Here is a 17618-nt window from a genome sequence, read left to right on the forward strand (position 1 = left end):
CATGGCACCGAGGGTGGAGGCGGGGCCTCGTACATGTGGGCGCCATATTCAAAATTGCTCGTAACCCATGGATTGGGGGCTCGGGCACGTCAGGCCAACACCCTCAATGGCCTGCTAACTGCGCAAAGACCCAGAGCTAACCGCGTCTATCTATGAGGCACATGGAGATGGGGCCCAGGCGGGAGGAGAGCGTGGGCGAAGAGCACTCAAATGCATGTCCAAGAGGCCCCCCCAACAACTACACAAAGCAGGACCTAGTGTTCACAGCGTAACAAAAGGGGGGGCTTTAGCGAGGCCCACCATAAACCCATCCAATCGCACCCCGACGTGTTATCAACCCTGTACACGTGCCAAAAGATGCCTTATAACACTGGAAAAGCGCGCTTCCAGTCTGGCCTACGCAGAGACATAACTGGCCATCGCGATGTTCCACCTGAGCGCCCCGAAAACATGAAACAGTGCCTGTGGACTGCAGTACCACTCCCCGTCGGGCCCCTTACGCTGAAAACAACCAAGCTCTGGCGTGGAGAAAGCCCACAACTAAGGAACAGTGCCACCCCATGATAAAAACGCCATACTGCACCAAGAGTAAGCCCACGCACGACCAATCAGTCAACATAACGAACACCCACTTAGCATTCTTTGACGAAGCAACAGGGTTCCCTGTATACCATCCCAAATACATATCTAACATCTACTTAGCCGCATCATCGCATGCATGGCCTCTCCGAAGAGCCAAGCCAAAGCACACTCAAAAACGACAACGCAGAGCACACCAGCAACCCTGCATGCCCAGGAGCCATACCGAGGCCGCACACCGGAGACTTGGGTGCAGGGCAGGCATAGTGTCGCGACCCGCGGCATGGTCTCTGCAACCCCACAATCCACTCTCGTGAAACTCACCGCAGAAAACAGTACCCCGACGCCAGACCAAGCTCCAAACGGCATCAGGGTGAGGGAACGGCAGACAAAGAGGCCGCTAGGTGGGCGGGGGAGGAATATATACTCTCCCTCGCCCACACCAGGCCGGAAGTGACGCGCAGGACCCTCCGGGATCACATAGCGCTGGGCTGCCCCCGTGTGCCATCTTGTGGCACTATGGGGGCCGCCCTCTTACTTGTGTCCCCTGCGGGGACGTGTCGGTCGGCCTGCATTACTGATAGAGAATGAGGTAATGCCCTGCACAGTCCGGAGAGCCTGCGTTCTGCTCCAAGTGCTGTGCGCGCTGCTCTCCGGTGACATGATCAGGTCCTCATCAATCCAAACCTAATTACGAAGAACTTAATCTGGAAGGATGGAGCGCCGGAGGCGATCGCGCCATCCGGGAAAAGGTAGAGAGGGCGGCTGAGAAGCGGGCAGCGCTAGGACCCAGAGAGTGGCGTGCACAAAGCTGACAAAAACAAAGAAAATAGAATAATAATAAAAACATGACGACGACGACTGCAAACCCACCCCAGGCCCTGCGTGATCGTCATGGGACGGTAGACGCTACTTTCACTGAAGTATATTTACACGCCCTAGAAGCAGACGTGTTAATTAACTGAGCTGCTAAGCTGGCAGCATGGACATGAACCAATATCTAGCTAATTAAAAATAATTTTAAGTTATTAAAAGACATGGGCACTTTTATGGAGATGCAGTGTAATCAGCGGTAAGCGTGCGCAGTAAGGGAAGGGCATAGGAAGGGCTGTCCTCGCCAACGAGCAGCGCATAAGACTCCTGGGCACTGTGTGGGTACCTGTCTCGCCTGCACACCTTATTCCTCACGCAATCTTCTGTCTGGCCTGTTCCCGTCCAGCCATCACTGGGACGTGTTTATTAACTGCCGGCTTTACGTACTATCTGAACAAAAGGAATGGAAATCCCTGTACCTGCTCGTGCATGTGGTAAAAGCAGCCTTTAAAACCACTGTGTTCAGACCTGGAGAGTCCTCGTACACCGTGACCGCCCGAAGAGCTGCTTTAAATCCATTGCATGCAGCTGCTTATACCTCTACCACAATGGGGCACCGTGCTGCAAGGCAACGAAGAAGACCAAAGGACTACATCTACCTCCCTAGAGCTCTATAAATCTTTGCACCAGAAGTTGGAGTCAGAAAAATATCATTTGTTTATATCAAGCTCTTCATAGTAAATGTTTTTAAGCTATCTAGCAATTAGCAGAGGCAGCTGTTCAGTCTGATGACAGTGTGTTCACCTCGGTTGGACCGAATGCTGAGCTGAGGTTCGAAGTCAAAACGTGCAGAACACCGCAGCTGTCAGTGGGAGCGTTTAAATCACCGAGCCACCCTGCCAGCCTTACAAAGAACTGTGGCAGCAAATGATAGACGGAATCCTGAATGTGTGTTTACCCTTTATAAGGCTTTAAAGGAAGCCTGTATCTTCTGCAAAGGCTGAAGCTTAAGAAAGTGCCCCCTAGTGCCAGGCCTGCAGTCATTCGCTTAAAGACCTCACGAGGGGGGCAGAGACGAAAAAGAGGTGCTAGGAAAGGGGGAGCTCTGATGGGGGGAAGGAGGAAGAGCAGTGTGAAGGATTCGTCGTCCTCAAAACAGTGGCATCTCTTTGAACGGGAAAGTAGTGCCTTAAGGGGTACTCTGTCCATCAGAACTTGGACTGACTTGTGCCCAACTCTTCTGCCTTTCAGAAGCGAGGCTGTCATCTGCCTGAATTTTTGGCTCCGTTCACCCGATCTCATTATTCAGTGCTGTTTTTCTTGTTAGCAAATTAAACATAGTTAAATAAAAAGTAAATGCTGAACGTAGATTTAACTATGACGTTTGAAGGCCAGTGGGAAGTCCGTGATAGTGCTGGACCCGTGCTCATCCATGCATGGCCAAGGCCGGCTAGCAGCTGCTGCCGGAGCCGGTACGGAGGCTCCCGGGAGAAACTAGCACAGTGAAATGGATTAAAAAAAAAACAGGCAAGTTAAAACAACAAGTGCTCAACTTCAAACACACGAAGACAAGCAATGGCGGCTAGGGGCAGCAGGGGGCCAAAGTGCAAAGGGAGCGCGGGGGAGTGAGCGAGTGGGAGGGAGAGTGGGAGGGAACGAGCATATGGGGATGGGGTGTGAGTGAGGCCAAGCGCGCGCTGGCGAAGCGTCACGCTTCAATACATCACATGAACTGCATGTAATCCGTATCCGCGCTTGGTTCAAAGAGTTTGTTTCAGCTACTATAGATCAACATCTGCAATGCGCAAGCGCATTGGCAGAGGTCGACCTAAAAAGTAATCAACTGCAGAGAGTGTCTTGTGGAAACATTGCTCCTCAAGGCCCGATACACGGCTTGACTTTCCCTAGTGAATATCACTCCCATGTCATTAAGTCACTAGATGGTATACATTTCCCATTAACTGCTAAGCTCAATGAGAGGATGTATGATGCAAACACATATGATGCACTGGGCAGCTTCTCCTTGTCAATACTCTATGCAGTATTTACCTAGGGGCTTTTTATCCAGTGGGCAGAGTTGGAAGGCTGGTGCCAAGCATGACTGTGCTCTCTCAACTTATGTAGGAGAGGCTTGTGAGTGCTGACAATGGTCCAGCCCGGAAATAGTGGAGCAGGATGTAGATATTGCATCTTTAGAAGGTCGATGCAGGCTCTTGACCAGAGTTTTACAAAGGAAGTTAGAACATTTCTAACATTATGGTCGTTAACGTATACTGCCAGTACTGCCCAATGAAAGTCTTCAGTTGCATTCTCAGATCTTAATTGAGGTATAAGTCAGAACATTTCATATCCAAGACCCACACCCCTTACAGATAGCCAGGCACATTGAAGAAGGTGCTAAATAGAGCTTCCAGCTTACATGGTTGCTTGGCCGCAGTGTCTGACTTTTCTATTCATCTAGGATCCCACAGCTATTACTGCACAGATTCTGTATAGGTACTTGGAAATCCCACAGCATATCAACAAGACAAAGTTGCAATAAGACCATCCCTTAGTCCAAGGCATACGTAGGGGCCAACAGGTCCAACACTGGTAGAGAGGCTCCGTTCAAGAGGGCGTTGCACCCCCTCTTTCTCTCGAGAATCTAAATTAGTTGGGTCCAGAGCTACACCACATTCTGTGGTCTTAAGACAAGCATTACACAGTGGAATGCAGGATTTCTGTTTGTGTCATTTTTAGCCAACTAATTCCAATAATTCCAATTTACATCGACATTTACAACAAAGTGACCTCAACGAAATCTTGTTACCTTCATTTCACTAAAGGCTCCTTTGCAATATTCTGTAATTCCAGCATAGCGAAGGACTCATTTTTTGGGTAAGAAATCGCTATGTCATTGTTCTAAATCCTATTGTTCTTTAACATTATCCCATGTGGAGAGGTAAATTACGTTAAGGGTCTCCAGTGCTGGGGCTGCAGCCTACATTGGTGGCCTGTTACCAGCGGGGACACAATTCTTCACCACATAATCACTGCGATGTAGCCTTCCTGGATGATGTTAGAATATGTGATGTACTCTGGGCTTCCCCAAGGAGGCTCATCAGCCTGTGGGTGCCCACAGCCATACCATGCAGGAAAGCATTCAGATACTGTCCAGGAATGGCAGAGGCACCCAGACTGCTGTTTGTAGAATGGCAACCCAATATTGGCCTTTGCAGTAACATTTCGTGCTTATTATAAAACCAATAGTTCAAACCAATCAAAACAAATAAACATGACAAACATCAAATTGCAAATGCATCGTCGTCACCAACAGGGAAATATACATTATGAATTTAGACTTACGTTAAAATGTGTTCGCTCCATTGCACTCTTAAAAGCGACATTCTTCAAGAAGAACAGGGGCTGCAAGCTCTCATTCATCTCTCATGAAGTCCTTACATGCACACCATTAGGTCTGTACTCTGTTATGCCTCTCTCCTACTAGTATGAAGTGCACATGAGCGAAGTATTAACTATATTAACAGAAACACATTTGTGACTATTGCAGGTGTATAAGACTTATACATCCGTGAAGTTCAAATTTCAAGCTGACAATGGACTTAATTCACAAACTGCACTTTGAAGTACTACAAACCATACTACTAAGTGTTATTAGCAACCTACTTGCTTATACTCATGTTTGTGGAGCTCTCCACCGAACTGCTGAGTCTTTGTGCAGTCAGTATACATTTTAGTAGTGTGAGATGGGACTGGAGACCATGGGTTAAAAAAGGGGCAGACTGATTCCATAAGGGGGTGGGATTAGAGGCAAGTATTAGGGGTTTAGGGAGTGGATGTCACTCACCAACACAAGAGTAAGCCACTTGCTATACTCCGGGGGTGGTAACATGTGACATACACTTTTGTAGTAAATTTATACTCGGAGAGCCTGATTCATATAGGTAAACTTACACTTCTGTCTAAGTTTACAATTTTTTTGTTATTCGCAAACTACAAGTTTAATTTTACAAATACTAATTTTACTACTGGGAAGACTGCTAACTCAGACACATTCAAAAATAACCTTCTGCAGGTATACATTTATTATTGGTAAAATTAAACCCGTAGTTTGTGAATTAAAAAAACCCAGTAAATTTACACCAAAATGTAAGTTTACCTTTGACAATCAGGTGCTTAGTGTGTAAATTCTGATAAGTAGTAAGCATACACTTTTGAGCAATTTCCACTTTGTAGTCAGTTACCTTTATGAATCAAGCCCAACATGTTTTGGAATTCACAATGCATATGGAAATTTTAAAGCTTTGTTTAGGAGGAGATAATTCAAGGTGAGAGCAGTCATTTGGGGGCTGCACAATTAAGCGTAGAACCTGAGCAATATCTGTCCTTGGCAGCAATCAATTAAATAAATGACAAGGAATAATGGCAGTAAGCAATATGCGTATATTATCTCATTATGTATCACAAGAATATTTTACCAGTTCTTGGCTGATGTCCTGATAAACAAAAATTCACTGATAAAAGCATAACTGTGACTGTCAGACAGGCAGGGCTAATAACCCCTTCCGCCCCAGCACCTTGAGACCCTCACGGGTGACTAGTTGTGCTTAACAAATACTGATTGATTGATTGATTGTTGATCGAAAGCTCTCAATAACATCTTTTTAGATAGAACATTGTACATTGTCATTATTTCATTGCCTAAGAGCTAGTGGAGCATCCTATGATCATCAAAGTAGGACAATTACTCAGAATATTTGAAAGACCTTTTCAAGGCTCACAATGTCCCTAAACAGAGACTTTTTATTTCAACACACTAGATGGCTCGGATTTGTTACTGATTTATTCACATTATTTGGATTTCAGTAAATGTATAAAAACCTTTAGAAATAGCGTAACATGTCCCTAATGCTTGTTTTATACATCAGATGCAGATAATGAAACCTGTAACCATGATGTTGCATATCTCTGCATAGTATTCACATGGAGAGCCTGAGTATTTGAACTGTCACTAGAGCTTTGCAGGCTACTTTAAAATGTCTTCACATTCACTGCGTTTAATATGCCAAACCTTTAGACTGATTTGGAAAGTTTAGCGTTGCTAAAAACAAGGCTAATCTGACATCAGTGCAGGGTGCTTCACAAAGGAATTAATGATACCCCTGCCCCCTCTTTATTTTCTATCACCCTGAATCTATTCCTCCCTCTCGAATTGGATAAAGGTGACTATTTTTTTATCCATACTAGCTTACCCGTCGCGCGTTGCCGCGATCTCAGAAGAAAGGAAATGCAAGTAAACTTGTTATGATAACATTCAATTTACATTGTGTCATTTTTATTGAAACTTACTCATTTTAATATGGAAAACATTTCAAAGTGTCGTTTTAATTCTATTTATTTATTCGAGTGCTTGTGGATGCACAATATTTTTTGTTTTTCCGTCTGGTGCGTACACGAATAAATCAGAAGGTTTTCCGACGCGTGAGCTGGCCACATACAGTTGTCCATGTGAGAAGCACGGATTCTCCAAATCTAGTCCACACACTTGCAGCGATTGTCCTTGTGCTTTGTTGATCGTCATTGCAAAAGCGAGTCGCACCGGAAACTGTAAACTTTTGAATTCAAATGGCATATCTGTTGGGATCATTGGAATACGTGGCAACAGTACATCTTCCCCCTTGAATTTCCCATTCAAAATTGTAGCTTCGATGACATTGTTCATTATCTTTTTCACCGAAAGTCTTGTACCGTTGCAAAGTCGTGGTTGCAAATTCAGTATTCGAAAGATTATGAGGGCCCTGGGGGGGTCGATCTTTAAAAAAAAATTATGCCAGAAACCTTCGCGGGAGTGTACTCAACAACTTCCCAAAGTTTCATGGCGATCGGATGAATGGTGTAGTAATGCATAAAGGACAAACAGACAGATACCGTTGCAAATTCAGTATTCGAAAGATTATGAGGGCCCTGGGGGGACGATCTTTAAAAAAAAATTATGCCAGAAACCTTCGCGGGAGTGTACTCAACAACTTCCCAAAGTTTCATGACGATCGGATGAATGGTTTATTAATGCATAAAGGAAAAACAGACAGACAGACATACATTTGTTTTTATATATATAGATTAACATTTCCTTATTATTGCACCAACAGACTCATAAATGAATGACGTTATACCAGTCCATCATTTTCCAAACTTGCATCTGTTTACTATATTGGGTAGTAGATATGTGAAACAGAGTACTCCAATGGGATCTTGATTAAGGGAAAAAAATCCTAAACCAACTATTTTGAATCATGTAAAAATATTTCTAAAGTTGTTTTCTCTTTGCAGGAGCAATTGAGTCCTACAAAAGAAAAGTCCTCAGCACAATAGAACGCTGTTGTAAATCTGCATGCACTGAAGAAGGAGCTGAAGAAGAAAAAGATGATTGCTTGCCTCGAATATTTCATACAATGAGTGAAGAAATGCTCCATGAATGCTCGGATAAAGGGAAACAGAACATGGGGTTTACTTTCACAGAAAAGGAGGGTACTGTACAATCAGAAGATCTGTTCACTCATAAAACACACGAGCTGATTTCGGAGCGGATGCTGATATTCGGAGATGCTGGGATTGGAAAAAGCTGCTTTTCAAAAGGGCTTCTGAAACAATGGGCATCTGGGCAAAAAAATCTTTGTTACAAATGTATCATTTATGTGCCTTTCAATGAGTTAAATACAATTAAGGAACACATAAGTGTAAGAAGACTCTTAGAAAGCAAGTGCCCGGAGCTATCTCCAGTGCTCACTGAGCTGCTCGTCAAAGAAAAAATACTCGTCATTCTGGATGGCTTGGACGAGTTTATGCATGATCTAAAGGACAGTTCACCACCACCCAAAAACACATGTGATGTTGATACACCCCTTGATATAAGCACCCTGATAACAAAAGTCATTTACAAGGAGCTTCTCCCAGGCACAAATGTTTTAGTCACTTCTCGTTTGAGTTATGTGCCTAAAATCAAAGAAAATTTCACCTCAGCATTTATATTGGAACCATTCACCGAGGATCAGGTCAAGGAATACTGCGAGAAATTCGTGCCTTTCGACAACATCTCAGGCTCCATCTTGGACTTTATCCGCAAACATAACTTATCCAGTTTGGTGTCAATCCCCCTCCTAAGCAGTACCCTGTGTCAGTTGTATAAGAAAGGAGACCATTCCCAGAATGAGGGATCCCTGACCACAAGCAGCAGACTGATGTTCTCCCTTCTGCAGCTCAGTGTGAAGACCACTTTAACAGAGACAGGACACATTGATCCGGCAATACCGAAAAAATTTGAAGTCCCGGAAAGCATTCAAAATACTATCAATCAGCTGTGCAAGATATCTTACGAGAATCTCATTAATGGGGTGCAAGAAATAAAGAAAAAAGATCTTGAGGTAAACAATAGTCTAATTTCTGGAGTGCTGGAAACAAAGGCAAAAGACAAGGTCAATTGTTTAAAGACAGACTTTTTCTTGAAAAATCTTTCAGAATTCTTCTTCAAAAGAGACGCCAAAGGAGACACGTTTGAATATCGACATGCCAGCATACGGGACATGTTTGCTGCCTTGTACTGTGTAATGCAAATCCAGGAAGAGAAAGAGCTCACAAAATTCCTGGACGCCTTAGTTTTTGGAGAGATGCTCCAAGATTTAAAGGGACCTCTCCTTGATAAAATTACCTCTGATCACTGGAAAAGGTTTCAGAACTTCATACGATTTTTCTTTGGTCTTCTGTCTTACAAAAACAATAACCTTTTGTCCCAGCCGCTTTCTCTCAGCAAAGATATAAAAGAGTTTCTAAAACAGTGGTTTCAGGCCTGGATTGAAAAGTGCCCACAAAAAATGAAATTCTTCAACCTCTTGCATTGTGCATTTGAATTGCAGGATCCCGATCTGAAAAAGGATATCTCACATTCCATCAAGAACATTAATTTGTTTAATATACCTCTTAACTCTTTAGACATCAAAGCATTGTGTTATTGCTGTCAAAACTCCGTACTCGAAGTGATGGATCTAAGATTGTGTGAGCTGAGAGACCCAGCCTTGGAACAGCTCCAAATCCTTATACGCATGTGTAAAGATGTCATGTAAGTAAATAATTGAAGTAGAAATTTTCTCAATGCTTTTTTTAAGCAACTTAATGAAATGGCGGAACTGAGAACTTAACTTATTTTATTTAAAGGTAAGACACATTTTTTCTATACTGTAACCTAGCACATAATATTGGTAGTTAGTTTGGAGTATTGCAATATTTTCAGATTGAAGTGTAGGGAGGTACAACAGTTTCCTCTGAGCTATGAAAGTTTGATTAAAAGGGAAAACTACTAGTTTAGCCTAGGGGGTTGTGCAACAGAGACAGCACCCCTGCCTCCAATGCTGTGGCTGGCCCACATAATTTGAATGTTGTCTGCCTGGCTCAAGGACATTTTACAATATAGATGCAGGAACCACACCTGGAAGAAAATAGGTGATATCATGTCTTCCATTCCATGGCAGCGAGGCAGGTCTGCTGATACTCATGATGTTTCTTACTACGGTCTTCACCAAGAGAAGCGTTCTATCTCTCAAAATATCACAAGATGCCACATTGCTTGCCACGTTTCAAAATTGGTAGTTACAAAGATGAAATGTAAACATTTTCTTAATAAAATATCTCTTACCCCGGGACCTAGAAACCACCATGAGTTGCGAGTGTATTCATATTGAGTTACCAGAAATAAAAACATGTTTTGGGCCGGGGCTGCCATTTATGTCTTTTTCTAAATAGTTTAATCTAAAAATATGACGGTGCTAGCCAAACAATTTTTTTCTGGACACTAGACATTGCCAATAATGTCTTGTAGTAATATCTTGTTATCACTTACCCTTTTGCCAATCTGCAGAGAGTAAGATATTGAAATTGCTGTGTAAATATAGAGACCGGTATGACTAGCAAATCGACCATTTAGTCACAATCCAAACCTTTGTGCCCTCTATTAACAAATGTAACGAGAGCTGTGTTTAAGAAAGGTCCACTTGATTATTGGAGGAAATCAATTAAAGTGCCTATATTTAAGAAGGGTGATAGGGACCTCCCAGCCTGCTATCGAAGTATCTCATTATTAGATTCGTCTGTAAAATGTTTAGGGAACGTAGTTCTTTGAAAATTTAGAGGAATTGGCATAGGAACACTCTTTTTCTCAGAAGTTCAGTATGTATTTCAGCCTGGTCTAGGCACTGTTGAACAGGCATTCAATCTATCTCTAATTCTGGGGAAATACGCCAAGGCCAGGAGAGGTGCCATACATATGATTTTCATGGACCTCTCCTGTGCCTTTGACCTTGTTGATAGGGAGAAACTATGGGGGCTAATGTACCAAGCTGGTATTGATCCTTCTATAATGGTTTTACTTAGACGCCTCCATTGGGACACCTTTACAAAGTCAGTTACACATAAAATGGTGACAGTACCATCTCTATTAAGGTTGCAAGAGGGGTGAAGCAGGAATGCATTTTGGCACCTTTTCAGGTTGAGCCTAGCAGCAGCGCCCATGCGCTGCTCGCTCTGCGAGACTGCTGTAGTAGAGTATGGGAGAGAAACTGCGCCCACTCTCCTCCCATATTTTTCATCGGCTTGTGTCATTGTCTTGTGTAAATGCTGGCTTCGGATTCGTCAATAGGCTTGTTAGTCCCTACTAAGTATGGCCTTGTCTTAATTTGTACCCTCCCATGGCGACTGGTCGTTTTACTTCAGTGTTACACAGGACTTGTTATTTAGTCTTTAAGTACTATTTACTTTATTGAGTTTCTCTTACTGCAGGCTGGACATGCGCTGCTTCAACTGAAACCTCTTGTGTTTTTTTAAGCAGCCTGGTCGTCCCCGTAACAGGGCGCCTGATTTCAATCACTTTAACCGGGCAATATCTCTTGTCTGTTTCAACCACCCTAGTAAAATGGATTTAGAAATGATTCGCAAATTATTTTATGTGAATTCCAGGTAGCACATTGGGCCATATGTATGAAAATGTCCATTTGCAATTCTCAAATAGCGATTTTTTGCGAATCGCTATTTGAGAATCGCAAAACGCTATGTATGTAGGATTTGCAATCCATTTTGCGAATCCTACATATTCCTTAATTGCGAATTGCGATTTGCAAGTAAGGAATACCTCTCCATTCATTCCTATGGGCCCAGAGGCGATTCCCTATATGCAATCACAAAATAGGGAAACACAAAATTTGCGATTCCTTATTTTGAGAGGGGTGTCTTGTGTCATACATTGGACACTGCTGATTTGCGATCGCAAACGCCGAAACTCGGCGAATTTCGGTATTTGCGATCACAAAATTGCCTTCATACATATGGCCCATAATCGTGTGCTAATGGGCTGAAGCTAACAACAGCACATCCTTGTTACATGTCATTTGCACTAAAGCCACCTGAAAGGGTTGTTTTCAAAAGCCTGTTTTATCAACAACACCACCACAAATACCACCGCCACCACCAATTCCATTACCACCAATACCACCACCAATACCACACCACCACCAGTACCACCACCGCCAATACCACCACTGATCTAATACCACCAGCGATTCAATACCACCATCAATACCAATACCTCCACATTCATCAATACCACCACCACCACGAATACCCCTCCACCAAATCCACCAATACCACCACCAATAACACCCCTACCCCCAAACCACCAATACCTCCACCACCAATACCACCACTACCAATACCATGACCACCACCACCAATACCAGTATCACCAATACCACCACCACTAATACCAATACCACCACCAATACCACCATCAATACCAATACCACCACCACCAATACCACCATCACCAATACCACCGCCATTACCACCTCCACCAATACCACCACCAGTAAGACTACCACCAATACCACCACCACCAATAGAACCACCACTAATACCACCACCGATAACACAACCACCAATACCGGCACCACCAATACAAATACCACAACCACCACCAATACCACCACCACCAATACCACCACCAATGCCAATTCCACCACCAATATCAGTACCACCACCAATACGAGCACCACCAATACCACCACTAATACCAGCAATTCCAATACCACCACCAATACTAGTAACACCAATACCACCACCATCAATACCACCACTATTACCACCAACAGTACCACCAACAGTATCATCACCACCTATACTACCACCACCAATACCACCACAACCAATAACACCACTAACACCTCCACCAATACCACCATCAATACCGATACCACCACAATCAATACCACCACCACCAATATGAATACCACCACCACCAATACAACCACCAACAATACCACCACCAATACCACCACCAATATGAATACCTCCATCACTAATACAACCACCAACAATACCACCACCAATACCCCCACCACTACCAATACCACCACAACCACTAAAACCACCACCACCAAATCCACCACTACTACCAATAGCAGTACCACCACCAATAACAATATCACCACCACCAATACCACCACTACCAATACCACCACCAATACCAGCACCACCAATACCACCATCACCCCAATACCACCACCAATACCACCACCACCACCAATACGGCCACCAACACCACCACATATACCACCACCACCAATACCACAACCACCAATACCGCCTCAACCAATAACACCACTACCACCACCACCACCACCAATACCACCATCAATATCACCACCTATACCACCAATACCAGCAATACCACCACCAATACCAATACCACCAGCACCAATACCACCACCTCAACACCTCTCGCTCACTAGTAATAGCAGGGGCACTGTACGAGGCTGGAGCTGCAGCCGAGACCATCCCTCCCTCCCTCCCCTCCCGCCATGCCTGCCATAAAGCACAGCCCGCCCTGGACCAGGAGGTGAAGCCAGGACCATACTACAGCTGGAGTGTTTTTATTAGTATTTAAAAAGAGAGAGTAACCTTTGGTAACCCAAAGGACTGGGATTCAAACTAATACTTTTTACAAAGACGTCCTCTGGAAATGTTATATGTCCACACCTTAACTCACAGTCATAATCAAAGTCACAAGCATTTGGATCCAATTATTCCGACCACATCCAAACTTTGAGTCTGCTAAGTATTGGCACAAAAAATCATTAGTGAAATGATGGTTGAAATTTATTAAAACAATAAGTTTTTCAAAACATTACACAATAAAAACAATTCTATCAAAAAAAATCACAATAGAGCAATTACAATGCATTCAATATTAAAACCAATTGATCCTAGTTGAAATACAAAAAAAATGTTGACACGAGAGTTTGAAAACAGACCGTAACCATTGTCATCAATTGCCACAATCGAAAAACAGGATTTTTCCACATAAACCTTGATGCCTTACAAGTCATACACATCTATGGTGATGTTCTAACAGATGGATTTGTGGCTACCAATAGGAGCGTCAACGCGTTTTGAAGGTATGTTCACATAACACCCTCTTTTTTCAAGACAGTGGTAATATTTCTCCCGTTCTTTTAAAATTTGAGGCGATGATAAACAAGTCTGCCCCAGAATTATGCGGACACTATAGTCTCCAAACTACTTCCTATGAAGTCGTCCCGGTTAATCACTTTCTTCTTTTATAACATTTGTACGGAAATCGGGCGTCTGATTCACAGCGACAAACTGGCCTTAATTTAGGGATCACAGCAACTGCGCAGGCCCTGGTATTGACTTATATTAATACCAATATCTATCGGCCCACTGGGTGAACTTCCTCTATTTCTTGTGGGCGATATTAAAAAAGAACTATTCCTTTACACTATTCCTTAAAACGAACTCCTTTGTAATTCCTTTTTAGAGTGGAGCTTTTTAAATAAATCAAGCTCTTTCTGATACACAATGAAAAACTGGCGGCATGACAATATGGCACCAGGACGGACCTATTGACACGCCACCGGTGTTTCATTGTAAATTAGAAAGAGCTCGATATATTTAAAAAGCTCTACTCTAAAAAGGAATTTCGAAGGAGTTTGTTTTAAGAAATAGTGTGAAGGAATCTTTCTTGTTTAATATCGCTCACACTGCCATCCCAACCCAATTTACCCTCCGCCATACTATAATGGCGGGGGCTATCGCGGTGGACGCAAAGTGCGTCAGCCGCTTTTCCGCCGGTCCGCAATCATTTCTATTGCCGGCCGGGCAGACTTGGGGCTTAATATGGTGACACCGCCATCCATATTAGTATGTGTGTTTTTAAAGGCCTTTCCATGGCGACGATGCCCCCCTGGAAAGGCTGGCGGGGAATTGCTTTGGGGGCCCATTGCGGGCCCCCGGGGGGATGGGGGCTGCACTTAGGGGGGTACCATTGCCATGCACAAGGTGGCAGGCACCGCGCAGTGCCTGCCACGTTGTGCATGGCAATGCACAACATGGCACTTTGGCATTGCGGTGGGTGCTGCTTACAGCTGCACACACCGCAATGTCAAAATTGCGGAATGCGACCGCCAGCGTAGCGGTCGCATCCTATTTAGCGGTGCGGACCGCCGCACGTCTGGCAGCCGGTCCTAGCACAGCTAGGGTGGCGGGCGAACTAAAGTCCGGCCACCATCCTATTAAACCCCTTTTTGTCTGTGTAATTTACAACACTTACACATCTTCTTCACTGCACTATTTATCACTACTTTGAAGACGTCGCAGGCCAGTCTCTTCCTCTGATATTTGCAATTTAACAAGTGGTCGAGAAGGCCTTTTATAGCAATGCAATAGGTCTTGCATTTGCAAGAGTTTCAGCTATTAGTATTGTAAATGACAATACCTTTTATTTATGTTTTAAAACCCAAAACATAAATAAAGCCATTGTCATTTCCAATGTCAGTAGCTCAAATTTGCGTGAATTCGAGACCTATTGCATTGCAAATGCTTGTTTATTTTTATTTTATATAAATGCTCTTGATTCTTTTTTAATATTGGGTGTAAAGGATGTCCCTAAGATAGGCCTCCATTTGGTCACTCTACTTCTATACGCAGATGATGCGGTCCTTTTCGCACATACAGCAAATGGATTGCCGACTCTTTTGGATGCTTTTAACGATTTTATGGGGAATCTAAACTAGAAGATTAACCACAGTAAGTCTTTTATAATGACTTGTGATCCAAAGAATACAAGATCCCAGAAAATGTTATTGGGACAACCCTGATTAAGAGAGTATCTAGTTTTAATTATTTGGGTGTTTTATTTGATGCAAACTTGAGTTGAGACAGGCTGACTGTGTTAAGAACACAGAAGGTGGTGGCCTTATGTTAATCAATTTTCAGATTCGCGAAAAAGTTAGGACATAAACCCCTGAGAGAGATGTCTACACTTTATAAAAGTAAGTGTCTTGCATCTGGAACCTACAGAGCTGGCGTATGGGGATATGCAGGCCTGGGTAATTTACAGAGAGCTGAAAATAAATTCCTGTGCAGAATTTTAACTATCCTCAAAACCACGCCGAGTCTTATTTCACATCAGGAACTTGGTCTTGGGTATTTGGAGGACCAAGTTAGATTGACCCCTTTACTTCTGTAGCTGAGACTTTCGTCCACTCCCGAGACCAGCTTCTCGCGCAAAGGTAGTTGAGGATTGTATGAACTGCAACTGCCATTCCCTGGCTTACATATGTTAGAAATACCTTTCCAACTTGTCTGAGCAATATCTTTGATTGATCAGTTAACATTAAATTCGTGTCAAAGGCGTTGATAAAAGAAAAGTTCCTGGAGGATAGGAGAAATGCTAGAATTGCTAAGGTGCTTGATATGGCCACACTAGCAGGGTACATGCCTATCTCTACTTCCATGGGGAAGGAACCATACCTAACCTGCATAACTAATGCTGAGCACAGATTTTATCTTTAAAGGTTATGACTGACCATGGTTCTCCTTTAAGCTGCATTTCCCAGGAGAGAGTCTTGGTTTGTCAACATTCCATGCAGCCCACGCAATGCTTTGTCCACCCCATCTACATCACACGTTATGCTCTTTTGCACATTGTATTGTACCATATAAACTCTTTTTTTACACCTTATTTTAAATAACATGAATCTAACATCATATCAAGAAGGTTTATATTCTTTACAATGCTTGTGTACCCCAACACTTTGTTTATCTGTTTTAAATTACATATTAACTGATTTATGATTTATATACTTTTAATTTTTCATTTTTAGGAGTGCATGCCTATCCCGAAAGACCCTCTCTGTAACCTTTTTAACACATTTAAAATGTGTATTCTAGGTTTTTCGATTGATTTTTAACATGTACTCTATTTATCTTCTGCTTTTATGGTCAGGTATTGACCTAATAAAGAATTCGTTGATTTGATTTGAATAGCAAATTGAAGTCCACTTGATGTGGCTCTGGCTATGTCAGTAGTAGCAGAATACTTCTTGTTTCATCTTCTATTCCAAAACTATAAATCTACTTGTTGATGTGATATGTACGAGATGGGTCACTGGTTTGAGAGGAAGGTGATATCATGAGGTTGCTTTTGGGTGTGTTAACGGTAATGTGCAAGGAGTAATGCTCATAAGCACAGAGGTTGGTGTGGGTATCACACACTATAGGAAATGTGGTAGTACAATGGCACAGTATGTGTAAAAGGTGTGTGTGCATCAGTAGGACCTCAAATTTAGGTGACACACATTGAGGTGCACAATCTTCATAGTGGCAACATCAGCAAGTGGAAAACCTTTAAGAAGACAAAAAAATATGAGCGTGCATTGCGGTATCCTATTTAGGTGCAAAACTATCAGGATAGTGGAAATGCTTGCAGAAGCAAAAACCAAAATTAGGTAAACAATTACAAGTGGACCCAAAAACACTCTTGACGCTACAGCAGTGTGGAGATGTTTTTAGGGGCAAATTATATTTAGGTACAAAACTCACATTTCGGTTTACAAACTCAATCTGGTGCAAAAAACAAGTACAAAATCAGCAGCAGGGTGGTCACTCATATAGTTGCAAAACCACTTAGAAAGACAATGGTGTCGCAAGATATCATATTAGTTATAAAAGGTGGGCATCTGTAAGGCATCTAATTTGATTGACAGCACACTCAAATGCAAAACATAGTACAACCTCCTCATAAGTGCAGGAAACATTTAGGGACACAAATTACATGTCACTCTTCGTATAAAGTAAGCAGCATTGTGGTATCATATATAAGTTGG

General features: G+C 42.9%; 1 protein-coding gene across 1 annotated transcript in view; it reads left to right on the plus strand.

Annotated features, from left to right (window-relative positions):
- LOC144820014 (protein NLRC3-like) overlaps positions 1-17618 on the plus strand; it is a 548927-nt gene that overhangs the window by 214504 nt on the left and 316805 nt on the right. The window contains exon 6 of the mRNA XM_078677678.1: positions 7723-9505. Within this exon, the coding sequence (XP_078533804.1) occupies positions 7723-9505 (1783 nt within the window). The remainder of the gene's footprint in view (positions 1-7722; positions 9506-17618) is intronic.

This window comes from Lissotriton helveticus, chromosome 1_1, assembly GCF_964261635.1.
Source record: "Lissotriton helveticus chromosome 1_1, aLisHel1.1, whole genome shotgun sequence".
NCBI classification, from domain to species: Eukaryota; Metazoa; Chordata; class Amphibia; order Caudata; family Salamandridae; genus Lissotriton; species Lissotriton helveticus.